Below are 22,934 nucleotides of genomic sequence, written 5' to 3' on the forward strand. Positions count from 1 at the left end.
TTGCAGTCCAATCACTGGTGTTTTTCTTGCAGCTCGATTTTTAAATGGTCCAATAACGATGAATAATATGCTCCTGTAATAGTTTTTCCCTTTTCCTGATAGTCAATGAGGATTATCCCTTGTGAATCCCAAAAGACAGTCGCCAAAACCTTTCCAGCTGAAGGAATGGGCTTCGCCTTTTTTGCTGCAGATTCTCCCTTGGTAACCCATTGTTTAGATTGTTGTTTGGTCTCCGGAGTATATTAATGTATCCATGTTTCATCCACAGTGACGAAACGATGCTTAAAGTCCTGCGGATTCTTCCTGAACAGCTGCAAACAGTCCTTGCAACACTTCACATGATTCCCTTTCTGGTGAAGTGTGAACAATCGTGGAACCCATCTTGCGGATAGCTTTCTCATGTCCAAATGTTTATGCAAAATATTATGTACCCATTCATTCGAGATGCCCACAGCCTCGCATATCTTAACTCTTCTCTCATCCTTTACCATTTCATGGATTTTATCAATGATTCTGGAGTCGCAACCTCCACAGGGCGTCCAGAACATTCAGCATCTCTTGTGACCTTATGGCCACTCTGAAAATTTTGAAACCACTTAGAAACTGTTCTAATCGAAGGTGCAGGGTCACCATAGTGTTTATCAAGCTTCTCTTTAGTTTATTGAGGGATTTTGCCTTTCCTAAAGTAATGTTTAATTGCCACATGAAATTCTTTTTCATCTATTTTTTGACAATCACTCGACTTCCTTGATTCACATGAATGCCAAACACAAAGAAATAGACGATGTGGCTGAAACTTAGTGTGCATTCTTTCTAAATATGCTACTAACTAAACATGACCTCGATATACGCCAGTGGTGCCATCTCTCAGACTTTGCATGGACTTTTCAAATGACCCTCGTACATAAGAAAAGATCGCACATTGGGTTTCATGTTCAGAAAATACTCTTCAGTCAGAAAACAATGAAGCGTTTATTCCAGAACCAAAATTTTATTTACAATGAACATACAACCCTGAAGATTCACCACCAACTAATTCAGTTTTGACTGTTTGTGAGAAGATAGAAGATGAAACAGCTACCAGCATGTGTGTCTATTTGACAGCAGTGGGATCATGGCCTATTGAGACTGTTGTTTACTATTCTGGTTTGTCACTCGCATTTGTCGGGATCTCATGACTGTCCTGCAGATGTGATGGATGTCCACATCGAAACTGGTGTCAGTGTCCATGACATGGTTGTGGCAACAGTAATTACCAAAGTACAAAGGACAACTTAAACAAGGCAGAAAGATATATATGTACAGTAAAATAGAAAACAATTTGTTGTCATATCTCAATAAGGAACTTGAAACTTCCAGCACAGGGCAGGAGCATGTAGAACAATTGTGGCTCAAGTTTAATAGAATAATTGACCATCCACTGGATAGATACGTATCCAGTAGAACAGTTCATAATGGGATGGACCATGCGTAGTATACTATTACTTTAAAGAAACTCGTAAAGAAACAGAGATTACTGTGTAATAGGTATAAAACAAAGTATAGGGATAGAGACAGAGAGATGCTGAATGAAACGCATTTGACTGTCAAGAGGGCAATGCATGAAGCTTTAAGTAACTATTGTAGCAGAATACTGTCAAATGATCTTTCACAAAACCAAAAGAAATTCTGGTTGTATGCAAAGGCTTTTTGTGGCACCAAAGTTAGTCCTCAGTACATAGCGAATGAGATAGGAACTGAAATTGAGGCTAGCAAAGTAAAAGCTGAAGTGCATGACACCAATTTTAATTGTTTCTTTAAAGGAGAACGTCCCCAATTTAATCCTCTTACCACTGGAAGGATTATTGAAACAAATATTAGTGTCAGTGGTGTTGAGAAACTGCTGAAACTGTTAAAGCTGAACAAAGCTGTAGGGTCTGATGCAATCCCTATCAGATTTTATACTGAATTTGTAGCTGAGTTAGCCCCTTTTATAACTATAATCTGTCATAGATACCTTGAACAAAAAAATCGTGCCCAGTTCTAGGAGCAAAGCACAGGTCATACAAGTCAAGGAGGAGGGTAGTGGATGTGACCACAAAATTACTGTCCAATATCTTTGATATCCATTTGTTGTAGAATCTTAGAATATCATCTGAGCTCAAACATAATGAGGTATCTCAAACAGAATGATCTACTCTGTGCCAACGAGCATGGATTCTGAAAACATCGATCATCTGAAAGCCAACTCTCACTTTTCTCACATGACATACTGAAAGCTTCATATAGGGACGGTCAGGTAGAGACAGTATTTCTTGATTTCCATAAATCATTTGAGTCAGTACAACACCTACACTTATTGTCAAAAGTACAACCATGTGGCATAACACGTGAAATTTGTGACTTGAGGACTTTTTGCTATGTAGGGGCCCTTGCTGTTCATGTTGTATATTAATGACCTTGCAGACAATATTAATAGTAACCTCAGACTTTTTGCAGATGATGCTGTTATCTGTAATGAACAACTGTCTGAAAGAAGCTGCATAAATATTCAGTCAGATCTTTATAAGATTTCAGAGTGGTGCAAAGATTGGCAACTTGCTTAAATGTTCAAAAAATGCAAAATTGTACTCTTCACAAAGTGAAAGAACATAGTATCACATGACTACAGTATGAATGAATCACTCTTGAAATTGACCAATTCATACAAATACCTGGGTGTAACACTTTGTAAAGATATGAAGTGAAATGATCACATAGGGTCAGTTATAGGTAAAGCAGGTGGTAGACTTCAGTGTATGGGTAAAATACTGGGAAAATGCGATCAGCCTACAAAGGAGATTGCTTACAGATCACTTGTGCAACCAGTTCTAGAAACTTGCTCAAGTGAATGGGACTTGTACCAAATAGGACTAAAGGGGACATTGAAAATCTACAGAGAAGGACAGCATGAATGAATGGTCTCAGGTTTGTTTGATCTGTAGGAAAGTGTCACAGAGATACTGTAGAAACTGAGCTGGTGGACTCTTGAAGATAGACATAAGTTATCCCAAGAAAGTCTTCTAACAAGTTTCATGAACCAGCTTTAAATGATGACTTTAGGAATATACTGCAACCCCTTGTGTACTGCTCACATAGGGATTTGAGAATAAGATTAGAATAATTACAGCTCACACATAGTGGCATTCAGTCATTCTCCATACGTGAGTGGAATGGGAAGAAACCTTAATAACTGGTACAATGGGACATACCCTCTGCTAAGAGCTTCACAGTGGTTTGCAGAGTGCAGATGTAGATATGGAATTGATAGATTCAGGAGTACCATACTAAGGACCATGCAGGATCTCCATGCTTCACGTGACTAACACCAAAGAGGACAGATATGTTGTTTGCTTGGCCACAGTGCATCCTACAGCCATGTCACGTACATTGAGTCAGAAAGTGGGTTGTTTGTAGCCAAGAATACATACATACATACACAGTAAGGCAACTTATGGCGCACCAGTAACAGTCAACATGGTAACCATTGTTGCAGCAGTAGTGAGAGTATGCCAACAGCAGTGGGTCTAACGGCAACACTGGAGACAGGAGTGGCACCACATTCTCTTTCCAGATGAGTCCATTTCTGCTTATAGCATCACAATGGATATATTCATGTATGAAGAACCAAGGAGAATGAATGTTGCCGTACTGCATTCATCACCACCATAAGGGCACAGCAACTACTCTTATGAACTAGGGTACTACTGTAAACTCAACATGATCTCCTCAAATTCATGTAGCTGGTAATTTAGACAGATGATGTAGTTCTCATGCTGTGTTCTATCTTCAAGGTCTCCATGGTGTATTGCCCTTGTCAGAACATTCTCCAGATTTCTCGCCCATTCAAAACATCTGCCCATGGTTTGCTTAAAGACTGGTACACCAACACTAGCCAGCCACTATGACTGATTAACTCTGGCAGAGAGTTAATGCAGCTTGGAATGACGTACACATATCTGAGACCAGATCAACTCATTGTTCAGCCAGGTTAAAGCCACTGTTGTCACCAGAGATGGCTGCTCTGTATACTAAACTTCATATCCTATACTCACCTAAAAATTTAATCATGTAACTATACAGTGACTAAAATTCATTATTTTCTGTCCTCCCTTTTATTGCAATTTTAATGGCCAGCAGTATAGCATAGATATGTATAGCAACTTTTTCTAAAAAAGTGAAGTCTTAAATTGAACATCCGAAGGTTGTCCTGTTTCTACATGTGCACTGAACTGTTTATTAACTGCATAACTTCGCAGCAACACTATTATGCTGGTTTCAGAAATTCTATAGCTTGTACCTATTAGAGTGTAGGAAGCTGAAGTGTCAAAGAAAGCTGTCCAGACTATTAGTACATTTCATCTTTCCAAATTGATGTACAGAGTTTTGCAATGTAGTAGTGTTGGAGAAAAATGTTAATCAAAGGAAAAGTACAGTTCCACATTTCATGCATTTTTTCTGTAAAGAATTGGTAAGATCCAGGAACTTCAGTGGAATCTGTTGAACAAGACTTCATTCCTCTTTGCTGCCTTTCATATCCTCTCATAAAACAGCTGTATTAAGGAGGCAATTGGCTTGTTCTCTCTGCAGTACGAGGTCTGTTCCAAAAATCCCAGAAAATTCATAATTACGTACCAGTGGTATGTTGGGATTCCAATCCCATTTCACAATGGCGTTGGAATCCCTGCATGTGCATTGTTTAATGTGTAATTGCCGGAAGTTTCATTGTTAGACTTCTGTTAGTTATTTACAGTGCTGTATTGAGTACAATGTTGTGTCACACAGTCTGCGAATTTCGAGATGGCAAAGTTGGAGGAGCAAGGCATCTGCATTAAATTTTGTGTAAAACTCAAGAAAACTTATACGTAGACACAAATAGACACAACAAATTATGCAGGAAGCCTACAGTGATGAGTGCTTCAGCCATACTTGGTCTTGCGATTGGTTCACACGGCTTAAAAATGGCTAGATGGAAGTTAAAGACAACCCTCATACAGGATGCACTTTGACATATACTGATGACGCTCATATGAAGAATGTCAACAAAATTGTGCATGCCAGTTGAAAACTGACTGTTGAGAGATTGCAGTAGAATTTAACATTTAAATTGGATCGTGTCATCAAATCCTGTCACAGCATCTTGGAACGCATGACGTTGCCACCAAGTTTGTCCCACTACTCATGAGTCAAGATCAGAAAGACCTTCACCTTGCAATATGTGAAGAGCTTTTGGATCACGCAAATGAGAATGAGATGTTCCTTAAGAGAATCATAACTTGTAATGAGATGTTTGTCTGTGGGAATGATGTTGAGACCAAGGTTCAGTCTTCACAATGGGTCAGGAAAGGTTCTCAAAGACCAATAACAGCTCGTCAGCTCATATCATATGTCAAAGCCATGATGATAGTTTTATTTGACTTTGAAGGATTAGTTCATCAAGAATCATGCCACAGGGACAAACTGTTAATCGATAGTACTATTGGGATGTGTTGCGATGCCTGTGAAAAAATGTGAGAAGGAAATGGCCTGAAATGTGGCAATACAGTTCAGGGCTCTTGCATCACGATAGCATACTCACACATTCATCCCTGCTGCTGTGTGACTATTGCACAAAAAACGAAATCACTGTGCTGCCTCTTCCTTCATATTCTCCGGAACTGACTCCTGAGGACTTTTTTCTTATGTCCAAAGTTGAAAATCCTGTTGAAATGATGAAGATTTGCAGAGACAGATGAAGTAAAAGAAGCACTTCGCACGATCCAGCAAGAGGATTACCAAGACTGTTACCAGAAGTGGAAATGCCATTGTGAAAGAGAATATTTCAAAGGAGATCATGCACAATAAATAAAAGGGAAGTGTAGAAAAATGTGGACAAAGTTCTGGGATTTTTTAAACAGACCTCATACAATTTCATGAATCCTTTTGCAGTAATCGAAAAACAGAGACAGATAAACTTTCTATTCTTGCTAATATTTAAGGAAAGAAAAATTTCTCCTTTAGTGGAAAAGAGAAAATGATAAACAAAGGTGGTGTACATTAAAAAAAGAGTTAATGTGTGTTGTCAAAGATGAGAACACTTGTCTCAGATGGGCAGAGTTATCAAAATAACGGTTTAGACCTTTAGTTCTTTTTCACTGTTCCAATTACAGTTCCTGAAAATTCCATCAACCATTAATTCTTCATTTGTGTGGCCATACTGTCCGTAGTTGCTTTATAATTCTTGACGGTATTTTTGTTCTGTCGTTGCAACTATAGAAATTCATTTTTTTTTTTTTTTTTTTAATTTTTATTTCCCCCTCCCGCCCCACCAGACACGTTTCACTTTATTGAGGTAAAGCATCATCAGTGGTCCGTAATTAAGTTATTTATATTTTGATTTGGTTTTAGATCAAAAAACAGTTTGTTAAGAATAAGTTGATTTGTACTTACAGTGGTTTTTGGTTGATTTCTCGCTTACATTAGGAAATGCCATCTGCTAGCACGTCGTTGTGTTTCTGCGATAGATACTGATAATTTTGGTCTAATTTTTAGTTTTCCTGCTACATTATGCATTTCTTATGTTTTTTGCAACACATTTTTATGCACACCACTGTACTCTGTTTGTTTTTGTACTTCTAAGTATGTGTTGTGGTCTGTGTTTTGTAGTGATGCCAACATAACCTTTCCACTACTTTGGCTTTGGCCTACAACTTTTAGGTTAATGTGTGCATGTAATTGTATTTAATTATGTTTCGGTGAATTTATGTACTGTGTAAAAAAGAGTAGGAAAGGAGAGGTGCAGAGGTTGTGAGAAGATATACATTGAAATGACTAGCGGGACATTTCACACAGGATGTAAAGAACACATCAGAGCATTTAAATATGTTACAAATCATTCAATATTTGTGGATCATCCAAGCATAAACACCAGAGACCAAGCAGTATTGAAAAATATATGAATATCATAAAAATCAGGACAGACAGAGACCACTTCCCTTTCAAAGAAAATTTCCACATACAAAAAGCATTAGCACAAAATAAACAGGTGCTCAATGACCAAATAAATATTGGAAACCAGACCCTATACAAAAATTTGATGAAATTACATGAAAAAGAAGAGAGCCTTTTCCATCCTTCATCCTCACAATCCACCCCCCCCCCTCCCCCTCCAATCATAATTTAATTCCACTTCTCACTCTTCACCGTCTCGTCTAACTCACATTGCTATACACTTATGTCCATTAATCATGGTTTCTCCCTGTCCTACCAAAAAAAGTTCCCTTCATCGCTATCCCTTCCCTACTCTTACACAGTACATAAACACACAGAAATGTAATTAAATAGAATTTCACACATACAATAACCTAATGTAAAAAAAAGTTGTAGGGCAAAGACAAATAGTGTAAAGGTTATGTTGGCACCACTATAAAACACAAACCACAACATGTTCTGAACAGTACAAAAACAAACAGAACACAGTGATGTGCCCAAAAGTGTGTTATAAAAAACATAAGAAATGCATAGTGTTGCAGAAAAACTAAAAATTAGACCAAAATTATCAGTGTCTAACACAGAAACACAACAATGTGCTAGCAGATGGCATTTCCTTATGTAAGCGAGAAAACAACTGATTATCACCGTAAGTACAAATCAACTTATTCTTAATGAACTGTTTTTCAATCTAAAATCAAATCAAAATGTAAATAACTTAATTACAGACCACTGATGATGCTTTGCCTCAATAAAGCGAAATGCATCTAGTGAAAAAATCACGCATTTTTGTACTTGCAACGACGGAACAAAAATACCTTCAAGAACCCATCAACTTTGTATTTTGTTCCCCCCCCCTCCCCCCCCCCCCCCTCCCCATCTGAAAGTCTGTGATTCAGCAAACATCTGGAAGTTTGTGATTCAGGAATGCCTGCTTCATTTTACCCATATTCATTTCCCGTTCCTATCGAATGTAGGTGCACTTTCTAAGCTCTTGAGAAAATTCAATGTCAGTCATAAGATCTATACCAGTTTTTATTCTGCCCTTCATTTTTTAATCATTGTGTGGAATCATTTCAGAGCAATGAAAAGCCGAAACCAGCTCCACGGTCAAAAATGTCTCCGGGGGAAGACACCTATCCAGAACTGCCTGAACTCCCTGCTGTGCCAACAGACAGTTTTCCACCTGCGCCATCAGCACCAGGTCCTTCAGATGACATTGATTTTGATGATTTAACACGACGCTTTGAAGATCTGAAGAAGAAGAAGTAATTGTATAACTCGAGCATTAACTGTTTCCAGGTGCTGTTTGCCTCATAACGAAACAGTGTCAGATCTTTGTGCTTACAGAGTAATAAACCTCTTAAAATCAGAAGGCCTTTTTGTATTATAAAAGTGGTTAAACACAAAGTACTTTCATTTATTTTGTGTTTTGTTGTTATTGACAGAACCATAAGAATTGCATAGTAATAGTACAGTTGAGATGTGACTGGAAAAAGATTGAAAATAGAAGCAAGAAAGAAAGAAAATAATATTTGTACACTGCTATAAAACTGAATTTAAAATATGTTCTTTTATGGCTTGTTTGTTCTTCCCCATGACCTTTCTGTGGGGTTTATGATGACTGATCGCTAAAACAAAATACTTGTACAAAATATATTTTTCTGCTGTTAATTTTCTTTATGCTAGCAACACTGTGAATCTGCATTTGAAATGTAACAGTGCTAATCAACAAAGTTGTATCATCTGGAGACATTTTCTGAGTGCTGTACTGTGCTTGTAAATAAAATTTTAAATATTTTTAACAAGAGTTATCCTATTATAATGTGTTTTGTATTTTTGTGCCAGAACTGAATGAGTTGTTATATGTGAATTGCTACTCAAATATGTAACAAATGAAAGCACATTATGTGCATTATTATTACCTACTGCTGTTATGACTCAGTGGGGTGGGGGGGGGAGGGGGAGGGGGAGAGGAGAGAGAGAGAGAGAGAGAGAGAGAGAGAGAGAGAGAGAGATTCAGTTCTTTTCTCTTTTCTGTCTCATTTTGATGAGGTCTCTCCCATGAATATATTCATTTCTCACAAGTTCTGCAGAAAAGTGCTTTATCTTTTATCTCATCAGACCATTTAATTTTCATTATCTTTTCATATTACATCATCAAACACTTTGATTCGCTTGTTTTTTGATTTCTCAAAATCTACAGTCCACTCACACCCAGTGCTGTTCGTACGTACATTCTCAGAAATCTCTTTCTAAAATTAAATTGAGACTTGTTTTGGCTATGAATTATATCTTTGCATCTGCTTCCTAGCCCTTCCTTGCTTGTTCCATTGTGTATTATTTTTCCAGGACGAGATTTTCACTCTGCAGTAGAGTGTACACTGAAACGAAACTTCCTGCCAGACTGAGACTTGAACTCAGGACTTTTGCCTTTCGCAGACAAGTACTCTACCAACTGAGTTACCCAATTGATAAGTATTATTCTGACACAGCATCTTTTGTTTCACTTAAATAAATAAATTCATCATGACAGCATTCCACATTGTTAATTCTGATAACTTCCACAGCAACCTAGGCATTTATGTTATATCTGCAAGGCAAATATTTTATGAGAAATGTTTATCTTCTGCCCCAAGAAAATGGATCCTATAACTTTTTAACAAAGAATTGGTGTGTTTCATCTTGTGGTACCATGCCATTGACTTACTGTTATTATCAGCAATATGGAACACTTTCCAAGTACTTCTGCCACTTGCATTTCAGCAAAAAAATTGTATCCATATTCTTTTAAACACCCAATTAATGTCTATACTATAGTTCCTCTGTTCTTTTCTTTTAGAGGCTTTTTTGGTGTACGGGTTCATGGTTTCAAATTACCCATTACATATATAACTTTTTAATGAAAAATAGTTCTTGATGCCTGTTAGATCAGATCTTAAAGACTGTTGATTATTTTTTCAGTGTCTATGGATACCTTTGACTTCTCCTTTGACCATGAATATTCCGTTTTCCCCCCTCTTGAAATTTGGAACACTGTTTTACTGACTCATAAGTTTCTCTACAAACAGAAATAAGGTAGGTTTTGAATGTCTGCAAGTGCTTGTCTATTTTCATGTATAACACTTCCAAACTTCATACCTGTTGCCAATAGTAATCAATGTTACTATTTGGAATCATTTTTAAGCACAAATGTAGCCTGAAGAATTGTGGCAGATCACTTACATCACAAGAGGGAGCACGCCTTCCATTTTTAATAGATTTGTATCTTTATATCTAACCATGTTGTATATACCTCATCTTCACTTATCACAGAAAGTTCGATATGAGAGAGGGTGAGAGTGGAGGGGGGGGGGGGGGACTTAGTGATGCTTTAGGCAAATAAATATCATCTGCAGGCCGTATTTCAGTTTCATATATTGGCAGAAAAAAAATTACATAATGGAAAGCTTCACTCAGTTTGTTAAATCATAGAGTACTGTTCTGTTCTGTTCATTTCTGCACTCTAAGTCGAGGTGTCTCCATACCTTGACAGTTATTTCTTTCCGAGATATCCATATAGCAGGGTCTTCTAGATGGACAAAGTGAGTTGTTGTAGCAGTTTATATGCTGGACTCATTCTTGGGAGAAAGCAGGATGCAAACTTCCCCCAAACATCCTGATTAGGTTTTCTGTAGTTCCTTTAAATCACTTAAAGCAAATGCTGACATTTTTCCTTCGAAAAATACACAACTCATTCCCTATGTGATCCTTATCAGTCCGAGCTTGGACATTGATCAGACAAGACATTATGACCACCTACCTAACAGCTGATATAATTGTCTTTGGCACGAATAACAGCAGCAGTATGTCGTAGCATGGAAGTAATGAGGCCTTGGTAGACTGCTCGGGGGAGTCGGGACCACATTTGCACACAGAAGTCACCTAATTCCTGTAAATTCTGGGGAGGAGGGCAATGAGCTCTGATGACGTGTTCAGTCACATCCCAGATGTGTTTGATAGGGATCAGATCTGGTGACTTGTGGGGGGAGATGCAGCATATCAATTGGAACTCATCGTTGTGTTCCTCAAACCAGTCCATTACACTCCTGGCCTTGTGACATGGTGCAGTATCATGTTGAAAAATGTCACTGCCATTTGGAAAAATGATTGTCATGAAGGGAGTACATTGTCTACAATCCATATATGATACTCCTTGGCTGTCTTGTCACCTTGCATGAGCTTCACAGGATCCACAGATGCCCACGTGAATGTTCCCTAGAGCATAATGAAGCCACCACCAGCTTGTCTCCATTCCACAGTACAGGTGTCAAGGAACTGCTCCCCTGTAAGACAACTGATTTGTGCCCTCCCATCGGTACAATGGTGAAAGTATCGAGATTCATGTGACCATATTGTGCTCTGTCACCACACCAACATTCAGTGTCGATGGTCACGCGCCCATTTTTGTAGTAATTGCTAATGTTGTGGTGTTAACAGTGGCACATTCATGAATTATCGGCTGTGGAGCCCCACCATTAGCAGTGTTTGATGCACTGTGTGTTCAGACACACTTGTACTCTCCCCTAGCATTAAAGTCTGATATTGGTTCTGCCACAGTTCTCCGCCTGACCAGTTTTATCAGTCTAGCCAGCCTACGATGTCTGACATCTGTGATGAGGGATGGCTACCCAACCCCACAGTGTCTTAATGTGGTTTCACCATGGTGTAGCCAAGTGTTGAAGACACTTACCACAGCACTTCTTGAACACCTGATGTGTCGTGCTGTTTCAAAAATGCCTGTGCCAAACCACCAGACCGTCACAATCTGCCCTCAGCCAGACTCAGATAGATCATACACCTTCCCCATTCCACACATTGACAGCATGCTCATTGATACTACATGCTCTGTACCTTTGTCTGACTAGCATTCGTTCCTCACCGGATGATACTGCTATCGCCTTGACAGGTTTTTTCATAAGTAGCTCAGTGGTGACAATGTTCTGGCTGATCAATGTATTTTGACCATTAGATCTTTCACATTTTAAGTTGGGCGTTACATGGTGACTATGGATATGAAAGTAATAATAACCAGAAGTTTTCTCTTGCAGACATTTTATGAATTATTAGGAGAAAACAGTTCCATTTCTCTCACCTTTGCTCTTATCTGGAAAGATCATTAAACGATTCTGATCTGTGCAAAATATGCAACCGAAAGGGTTGGTGCAGCAGTTAACACATTAGACTCGTATTCGGGAGGAGGATGGCTCAAACCCCCTTCTGGCCATTCAGATTTAGGTTTTCCGTGATTTCCCTAAATGGCTTAAGGCAAATGCCAGGATGGTCCTTAGAAAGGGCACGACTGCTTTCCTTCTCAATCCTTCCCTGATATGAGTTTGTGTTCTATGTGTAATGACCTCATTGTCAATAGGACATTAGGCACTAATATCCTCCTCCCAAATGTGCTGAGTAGCTTCATTCTGACCTCAAGCGTATTGTGAAACTCCATGAACCACATTCAGATCTTAACAAATTCATGCTTTGTGGTATGTGATAGTACTCATGTTCGCAGTGGTCACACCGTGCTCTTTTTATTGTATGTGTTCTGGCCCTGTTACCTGCCTGCAAAGAATAAAATACTTTAGAAAAAAAAGTGCTCTGTTTTTGTTTCAGGATTGCTGAAGATATGCTAAATGTGTGACTCTGTTACCGAAACCAGCTTTACTGGAGCAGAGCTATAAATTAATTTGTAGTCAAAGCCTTTAATTTTTCCAGGTGAACTCAACTCCCTTATTCTTTTTCTTGGATTGTCTCACTTCTATTAAAATATCTCTCCTATATATTCCATTTTATTTCCAACAGGTAATATGTACAAGGGTTATTCAGAAAGTAGGGAACGTTTCCGTCTGACGCCGCTAGGCACACGCCAGTTGCTTATATTCTGGTATGTGTGTGCTCGGCAGCTCTGTCGGCTTCCATCCGTGACAACAGGAATGTCTCTGGGCATCTGGTTTTTACGATATTCGAATTTGAATGTGCTCTGCAATCGAAAATCCCCCCAGTTGTGAGGTGTGGTCTGTGATACAGTATTTGTTGGCAAAAAAACCTAAAACCCATAGAAATTATCGTGAACTGTGAGAAGTGTATGGAAACAACATAAAGAGTGGATGTTCCGTCTGGAAATGGTGCATTCAGTTTAAAAATGGCCGAATCAGCATTCATGATGAAGAGAACAGTGACACCCGAGCATTGTGCCTGACGATCTTGTCGGTAAAGTTGATGAAACGATTCATGAAAACCATTGCTTCACAATAATGGAGCTTTCGCTGTATTTTCCACAAGTTTAAAGGACTTTGTTGTTTGAAATTATCTCTCAAAAGCTAGGCTACCAAGAATTTTGTGCACAATGGGTGCCCAAAATGCTTACAGCGCACTGTAAAGAACAGCAAATGGGGCCAACATTGACATTTCTGGAGGCCTAGCACAAACATGCTGATTCAGTACTGGATCGAATCATAACCAGTGACGAGACTTGGGTGAAACACGTCAATTGCGAGACAAAATTACAGTCCATAGAGTGGGGGCACACGAGGTCCCCCCCAAAAACCAAGGAAATGTTTGCAAACCTTGTCAGCAATTAAGTTGATGGTGACAGTGTTTTGGGACAGGCAAGGTGAATTTCTCGAATGTGGAGCAACCATAAACTCTTCCCGGTACTATCAGACTTTACACAGCCTTAGAAGAGCAATTCCAAACAAACGCCGAGGAAAGCTGACATACAAAATTTGGTTTTTGCACGACAGTGCCTGACCTCACATGGCAAACCACACTAAAGAACTCCTTAATTCATTCAAATGGGAAATTTTCCCTCATCTGTCCAACAGCCTCGATCTTGCTCCAAGCGACTTCCACTTTTTTCAAGAGATAAAGAACTGTCTTGCAACGCAGCACTTTGATTACAACGGGGAACTCTAAGCGGGCGTGACTCACTAGCTCAAGTCTCAGGTGGCAGAATTTTATGACGAAACCTTGTCCACTGCTATGATAAGTGCCTCAGTGTGTTTGGTGACTGTGGAAAAGTAGTATGTCAGTCGCTCTTTCAGATGTATATAATAAAATGCTTTTCTTGTTCTTCATTTTTTTTAATGCCAAAATGTTCCCTACTTTCTGAATAGCCGTGTTTTTTCAGAAGTAGTTTTTACTGGTGGAACATGTGCTGTTTTGAAATTCACTACCAGATTAAAATTGTTTGCTGTACTAGGACTCAAACCTATAAGACCACCTTTACTGACTGATTTGTCTAGGCATGAGTCATTTACTACCCTCACAGTTTCAGTTCTTCTAATACCTCTCCCCTGCTCCCCAAACATTCTCAGAATGTCTCCTGCATATCATGCTGGACTAGAAGTCCTGGTAGAAAGGATATCATGGAGAAATGGCTTACTGTATTTACTCGAATCTAAGCCGCACTCGAATCTAAGCCGCACCTGAAAAATGAGACTCGAAATCAAGGGAAAAAAACGTTTTCCCGAATATAAGCCGCACCTGAAATTTGAGACTCGAAATTCAAGGGGAGACAAAAGTTTTAGGCCGCACCTCCAAATCAAAACAAAGTTGGGCCATTCAAATATGAGACACGATTTAGGTAGAATGAATGACAATACAGATACAGTAGTTTGGTTCGAGTCGTAACCTTAGCAGTTAAGCTTTACCATGTAGCCATTGCTATGCGTCAGGCGCTCTGTCCGTATTTATATGGGTACCCTTCCTTTTTCATGTGCTTAATCTGGTTTGAATTGATTGCTTATTTTTCTTTGATCTGATAGGCACCGTTTTCTTCTTTATAGGTGTTTACGTCTCTCTAAGCTGAAAATTCATTACTGTACTGTATCATGCATTGTTTGTCGCATTCTGATAGTGCGAGTTTATGGCCTGTCACCGCGGCATGGCTTGCTTTTGTGCGCACTACCGCTGCTTACAATTAAAAGAGGAATCGTCTCATTAGCATCACAATGGGAAGAGACTGCTATTTGTTGTTACTTACACGGCTGCTTTCTTTGATAATGATCAACAAGAACCAAATAATAGACTGCGTATGATAGAAGACGTTCTGAACGAGAGTTTAGCGAAACTTTTTCTCCGTTTGAAAATCTTGCAGTCGCCTCTTTAGTACATTACATTCTGCACAGAAATTAAAGTCATCTTAGATTTAAAAATCTAGTCAATTGCTGTGCTTCGTTTTTGACTGTTTCACTATTAGGAATAAGAATAATATGAATATAAACATGACATGATATGTATATTTTTCTGCATTTGCTGTTTTCTCACTCTAGTTTCATAGTTTATTAGGTAGACAGGATTTAAATGAGATAGCAGCAAACACGAAACAATAGCTGGCAAAATGTTTCTATTTGTATTATTCTTGTGGTGAAGAGAATACTGCATGTGATTCACATTTCAAAAAAGTTCCTATTAGCAACCATCTCTTCTCACAGGTAGGAAAAAATTCCGAACATAGAGTTGGCCATATTGACAAGTAGAGTTGGCCATATTGACAAACATCCCAAACAGTCTTGCCAGTTGCATTTTCGTAGTACACTGAAATTCTGCTACATTCGAAGATGAACAATTCGGAATTTGTATTTACTTCATTGGATTTTTGGATTACAAAAGTTGGAAAAACAGTGTGGCTTAGATTCGAGTAAATGCGGTAGCGATAGCATGGGGGATGAAGCTTTCGTACTGCAACAGTGTGTGTGCGCTTGTGCACCATTTTGAAACTTCATTAGAACTGTATACCAGACCAGAACTCCTACCCGTACCCTTGACTTTTCCCAGTAATGCCTATACTGACGGGACTGTCAGACAGAGTCCTCAGTGCACCCTCTCATTGCTTTGAAATTGGGAAAGAACAAGTGGCTGTATTGAATCTGTGAGGACAGGTTAGTGTCAGTCCGAGCATTGCCTGTGAGAGGCAAAATTCTGTGTGTGAGAAATAGTGTAGCACACATTTTTAATCTCCAGGGAAGTTTTCAATTAGATCGATAAAAAGAAGTGGCATCATGAGAAAACAAGTATAAAAGTGAAGATGTGTAAACTTTTGGAGCCAGTAGCTCCTCCTCCTGGCAGAAGGGTTGAAGGGAAAGGAAGAGAGATGAAGGAAAAGGACCAATGAGTTTTAGAAAATTGAGGGAGTTGCAGAAAAGTCACCCAGAACTCCTGGTCAGAGGGAACTTACCAGATGGTATGAGAACTTTTGGATGTGTCTTCTCCTGCTGTCATTTGTTCTCTGGATTTTTTTACTTACACAGCTGTATTATAGCTTTAAAAATTGATGATTTTCATTGGATGAAGTTCAACATGTGGCTGATAGGGATATGTAGAAGTGGAAAAAACTATCCACCCTTTTGGAACAGTTAGTTCCTCCTTCAGACAACAAAGCTGGAAAGGAGGAAAGAATTGTTGTTATGGTCTTCAGTCCAAAGACAGGTTTAATCTAGCTCTCTACACTGATTATTCTGTGCGTGCATCTTCATCTCTGCTAACTATTGCAACGTACTAATCCACTTGAATCTGCTTACTGTAGCCAAGCCTTGATCCCTGTGTAAAATCCCTCATCCCCCCAATATTCCTCCTTCAATACACACACGCGCACACACACACACACACACACACACACACACACACTCTCTCTCTCTCTCTCTCTCTCTCTCTCTCTCTCTCCCTCCCTCTCTCTCTCTCTCTCTCTCTCCCTCTCCCTCCCTTCACCCCCCATTCAGCATTTGTTACCAACTTGATTCCTTGATGCCTCGGGATGTGTTCTGTCAACTGGTCCCCCCTCTTAGCCAGATTTTGCCATAATTTTTGTTTCTCCCCAATTTGATTCAATACCTCCTCATTAGCTATCTGATCTACCCAGCATATATTCATCATTCTGCTATAACACCACATTACAAAAGCTTCTATTCTCTTCCCATCTGTACTGTCTTTCATCCATGGTTCACTTCAAAACAAGGCTACTCGCCAAACATTTCCTTCAGAAAGGCCTTCCCAACAATTAAAATTCATATGCAACATTAACAAATGTTGTATATTTAGAGAATTTGCAGTACTAGAAAATTGTAGTGAAACACAGGAATATCTGCAGATAATTGACATTTTTTGCAGGTATTGGCAGCTGACCCTCAAATAAACAAACATATTGCACATAGTTAGGCATAAAGACTCATTATTGTATGATTATGCTATTGTCAATCAATCACTGGAGACAGTCACATCTATTAAAACCTTGTTCAACCATTACTTGAGAACTGCCCGTCAACCTGGGGCACTTACCAGGTAGGACTGAGAGATAAGAAGAGTAGCCTGTTTTGTCACAGGTCCTTTAGTAAGCATGAAAACGTCATGGGGTTGTTCGTGCATCGTGATGTAGTTTATGATAATATTCTAAGAGCATATGTTAACAGATGATTCATCCAATATATGCCTTATTCCTAAGTATGTTTTGTGAAAAGAGTTTCAAGTTAATTTGGTTGTTTACCAACAGTCGTTCTTCCCATGCACCATTTGTAGCTAGAACAGTAAATTTGGGAAAGAACAGTAGTACATAAAGTATCCTTTGCTACACACCATAATGTGTTGCCTCGTATAGATATAGATGTAGATGTAGATTAATGTTGCCAGTCTATATACTGTATTCCCTCTACTTTGCCTGTCATCAGTTATTTTGCTTATCAAATAACAAGCCTTGTCTATTAGTGGTTCAATATTAATTCCCTCAGCATTGCTAGATTTAATAGAGCTACATTCCATTAGCATTGTTTTACTTTTATTGATGCTCATCTTATAAATTCTTTTCAAGACACTCTCTGTTTCTTTAAACTGTTCTTCGACGTCCTTGGCCTTCTCTGATAAAATTATAGTATCATCAGGAAATTTTAAAATTTTAATTTCTTCTCCTTGAACTTTAATTCCTTTTCCACATTTCTCCTTGTGTTCCTTCACATCTTGCTTAGTGTATGTGTTGAATAACATCAGAGATAGGTTACAAACCTGTCTCACTCCCTTATCAACTAGTGCTTCCTTTTCATGTCCTTCGATTCCTACAGTAGCAGTCTGGTTTCCGTACAACTTTTAGATCGCATTTTGATCCCTATATTTTCTCTCTTCTACCTTTATAATTTCAAATTGTGTATTCCACTCAACATTGTTAAAAGCTTTCACTAAATTTAGAGACATTATAAATGTAAGTTTGCCTTTTTCTTCTAAGTCAAGTCATAGTGTCAGCATCGCCTAGCAGGTTGCTATGGCTCTCTGGATCACAAACTGATTTTTCCTGAGGTCAGTTTCTACCAGTCGTCTGTAAGTCATGTTAATATTTTGCAACCATGACTTTTATTAAACCTATGGTTCAGTAGTATTCGCACTAGATATTGGAAATAGCTCTGTATACTTGCTGTAAAGTTGCTAGTAGGTCCTATGATGTCGTCTCTGAACTCACCATGTACATACGCTTGGAGATTTGAATCACAGGTCATTTCAGTTTGTTGCCAGATACTAATGGATTGTACCAGCATAGAGAGGGAAGCGAGCTGACGAGTTTGCAAGTATAACCAAAGATTGATGGAATTATATACAGGGTGTTTCATAAATGACCGGTATATTTGAAACGGCAATAAAAACTAAACGAGCAGCGATAGAAATACACCATTTGTTGCAATATGCTTGGGACAACAGTACATTTTCAGGCGGACAAACTTTCGAAATTACAGTAGTTACAATTTTCAACAACAGATGGTGCTGCAAGTGATGTGAAAGATATAGAAGACAACGCAGTCTGTGGGTGCGCCATTCTGTACGTCGTCTTTCTGCTGTAAGCGTGTGCTGTTCACAACGTGCAAGTGTGCTGTGGACAACATGGTTTATTCCTTAGAACATAGGATTTTTCTGGTGTTGGAATTCCACTGCCTAGAACACAGTGTTGTTGCAACAAGACGAAGTTTTCAACGGAGGTTTAATGTAACCAAAAGGACCTAAAAGCGATACAATAAAGGATCTGTTTGAAAAATTTCAACGGACTGGGAACGTGACAGATGAACGTGCTGGAAAGGTAGGGCGACCGCGTACGGCAACCACAGAGGGCAATGCGCAGCTAGTGCAGCAGGTGATCCAACAGCGGCCTCGGGTTTCCATACGCCGTGTTGGAGCTGCGGTCCAAATGACGCCAACGTCCACGTATCGTCTCATGTGCCAGAGTTTACACCTCTATCCATACAAAATTCAATTGCGGCAACCCCTCAGCGCCGCTACCATTGCTGCACGAGGGACATTCACTAACGATATAGTGCACAGAATTGATGACGGCGATATGCATGTGGGCAGCATTTGGTTTACTGACGAAGCTTATTTTTACCTGGACGGCTTCGTCAATAAACAGAACTGGCGCATATGGGGGACCGAAAAGCCCCATGTTGCAGTCCCATCGTCCCTGCATCCTCAAAAAGTACTGGTCTGGGCCGCCATTTCTTCCAAAGGAATCATTGGCCCATTTTTCAGATCCGAAACGATTACTGCATCACGCTATCTGGACATTCTTCGTGAATTTGTAGCGGTACAAACTGCCTTAGACGACACTGCGAACACCTCGTGGTTTATGCAAGATGGTGCCCGGCCACATTGCACGGCCGACGTCTTTAATTTCCTGAATGAATATTTCGATGATCGTGTGATTGCTTTGGGCTATCCGAAACATACAGGAGGCGGCGTGGATTGGCCTCCCTATTCGCCAGACATGAACCCCTGTGACTTCTTTCTGTGGGGACACTTGAAAGACCAGGTGTACCGCCAGAATCCAGAAACAATTGAACAGTTAAAGCAGTACATCTCATCTGCATGTGAAGCCATTCCGCCAGACACGTTGTCAAAGGTTTCGGGTAATTTCATTCAGAGACTACGCCATATTATTGCTACGCATGGTGGATATGTGGAAAATTTCGTACTATAGAGTTTCCCAGACCGCAGTGCCATCTGTTGTTGACAATTGTAACTACTGTAATTTCGAAAGTTTGTCTGCCTGAAAATGTACAGTTGTCCCAAGCATATTGCAACAAACGGTGTATTTCTATCGCTGCTCGTTTAGTTTGTATTGCCATTTCAAATACACCGGTCATTTTTGAAACACCCTGTATCTATGTGGGTGGGGAGAGGAGGGGCAGTAGGAGTGTGCATGTACGTGCGCGTGCGCGCTTGTGTATAGATATATACATAGAAAAATATATTAAAAACAAAGATTCCAAGACTTACCAAGTGGGAAAGCGCCGGTAGATAGGCACAAAACATAAAACACACAAACACACACACACAGAATTTCGAGCTTTCGCAACTGGCGGCTGCTTCGTCAGGAAAGAGGGAAGGAAAAGGAAAGATGAAAGGATGTGGGTTTTAAGGGAGAGGATAAGGAGTCATTCCAATCCCGGGAGCGGAAAGACTTACCTTAGGGGGAAAAAAGGACAGGTATATACTCGCGCACACACACATACACGCATATCCATCCATACATACACAGACACAAGCGGACATATTTAAAGGCAAAGAGTATGGGCAGAGATGTAGGTCAAGGCGGAAGTGTGGAGGCAAAGATGATGTTGAATGACAGGTGAGGTATGAGTGGCGGCAACTTGAAATTAGCGGAGATTGAGGCCTGGTGGATAACGAGAAGAGAGGATATATTGAAGGGCAAGTTCCCATCTCCGGAGTTCGGATAGGTTGGTGTTGGTGGGAAGTATCCAGATAACTCAAACGGGTAACACTGTGCCAAGATGTGCTGGCCGTGCACCAAGGCATGTTTAGCCACAGGGTGATCCTCATTACCAACAAACACTGTCTGCCTGTGTCCATTCATGTGAATGGACAGTTTGTTGCTGGTCATTCCCACATAGAAAGCATCACAGTGTAGGCAGGTCAGTTGGTAAATCATGTGGGTGCTTTCACACGTGGCTCTGCCTTTGATTGTGTACACCTTCTGGGTTACAGGACTGGAGTAGGTGGTGGTGGGAGGGTGCATAGGACAGGTTTTACACCAGGGGCGGTTACAAGGGTAGGAGCCAGAGGGTAGGGAATGTGGTTTGGGGATTTCATAGGGATGAACCAAGAGGTTACGAAGGTTAGGTGGACGGCGGAAAGACACTCTTGGTGGAGTGGGGAGGATTTCATGAAGGATGGATCTCATTTCGGGGCAGGATTTTAGGAAGTCGTATCCCTGCTGGAGAGCCACATTCAGAGTCTGATCCAGTCCTGGGAAGTATCCTGTCACAAGTGGGGCACTTTTGGGGTTCTGTGAGAGGTTCTGGGTTTGAGGGGATGAGGAGGTGGCTCTGGTTATCTGCTTCTGAACCAGGTCGGGAGGGTAGTTGTGGGATTGATAAATATAAATGTATATATTCAGTATATAAAACTTGTTTGAAGACTGTGGTAAATTTATTTTAATATTTAATCTTTATTCAGAGAATGTCTAACAATTACATTGAAATACACACACTTCCAAAATATCTGAGTCTGTGACAAAAGTACAAGAAAACAGTACATGAGGATGTAGTGTATTCTCTAAATGGTGATTAGTTATTAAAATAAATTTACAAAAGTGTTAAAAAAAAGTTACAGAAATTGATGATCCGTTACACAACTCACTATTAGCCGATAAACTCATAGTTCTGTGACAAAAAGAATAGGCAAATAGTGCATTTTTTGGTGTCAAACTGACGCCAGTGATATTGGTCAATTCTCAATTTTTGTTTGGTGGAGCACAAATTTTTTCTCACAGTGGAGATGGAATGGACAAGGATACAACTATTTTGTTTGCATTGGATGAAAGTTGTGTGTTTTTCATATAAAGATGGGATTATAGCATTGACCTTTTTCCAGATTTCAGTCGTCCTCTAATGGAGCACAGTACAATTTTGTACATTGCATTGTCTTACGCTCTCTCAAAAAAACATAGTTTCGTTAAAGGCCGTTTGATCCCAACAATCAGTAATTTCATACCGTGAGTGCTGCTATACAACTGCATGATCATGTATTCAACATACATACTAAGTTACTACTAGTGACAATCCATTAAGAGAGAATGAGTCAGTGTGTAGGAAGAAACTGCAGCCTTTTCAGACTTGTCATACTTGCAGACCTACAGCAGCGAGGAATGAAGCTGGTATGTACATGTGCAACAGTGGAACCTTGATTTTGAGTGCATGCAACCCTCAATGTCAAACTCATACTTGCTCCATTTTTCATCTCTAATTTACAACTGTCAGCACCTTTCTTCATTGGAATTAGAATAATTACAGTCTGAGGATATTTTTTCTGTCTCATTTATCAAACATACCATAAAAAGCAGTACTACTGTGGTAACAATTATTAAAACTTTAAATTAAAAGGAGTACTCCTGTGTTAATATTTCTAAGGCAGAAAATGTACTAATTTAAATTTGACAGCAGGATTTTGCACTAAAACCTTCAGCAGAACTTGAAGATAAAAATCATTTTTCTAGTGCCAACAAGTACCTCTGATGATTCTGCTGCCTCTATGATACTTATAACTCCCTGTTGCATGCTTGATGTTCAGTAGCATACATTTTTGTGTCTGTAATGTTGTTTGACATTTCAGGACTCCATGCTTGCAGAGTTTCATAGATAAAATTAACTTCAGTACTAAAAGGTAAAAATAATATCCTTGAAGCGAACAGCATTCTGAGTACCTAGTGACATTAGCAACTGGATTATATGCATTTTGTATTTGGAAAATGTTGTAACCACAACCGTTCTGGTCGCCGAGAATAAATCTTGGCGGGACCAAATGGGAGTGGCCTGTGAACAAACAAACCAATGTGAAAGGATGGACACAAACAACGACAGACGACCAAGCAAGCCCTTACGAACAACAGCACGCAAGAAGCAACGGGGTCACAAGCGACAACC

At 39.6% G+C, this 22,934-nt stretch overlaps 1 protein-coding gene across 1 annotated transcript in view; it reads left to right on the top strand.

Annotated features, from left to right (window-relative positions):
• Positions 1–8,797, top strand: part of LOC126285384 (IST1 homolog) — a 38,239-nt gene extending 29,442 nt beyond the window's left edge. The window contains exon 7 of the mRNA XM_049984723.1: positions 8,068–8,797. Within this exon, the coding sequence (XP_049840680.1) occupies positions 8,068–8,259 (192 nt within the window). The 3' untranslated portion in view covers positions 8,260–8,797. The remainder of the gene's footprint in view (positions 1–8,067) is intronic.
• Positions 8,798–22,934: the final 14,137 nt, after the last annotated feature.

The sequence above is a fragment of the Schistocerca gregaria genome, chromosome 8 (assembly GCF_023897955.1).
Source record: "Schistocerca gregaria isolate iqSchGreg1 chromosome 8, iqSchGreg1.2, whole genome shotgun sequence".
Lineage (NCBI taxonomy): Eukaryota > Metazoa > Arthropoda > Insecta > Orthoptera > Acrididae > Schistocerca > Schistocerca gregaria.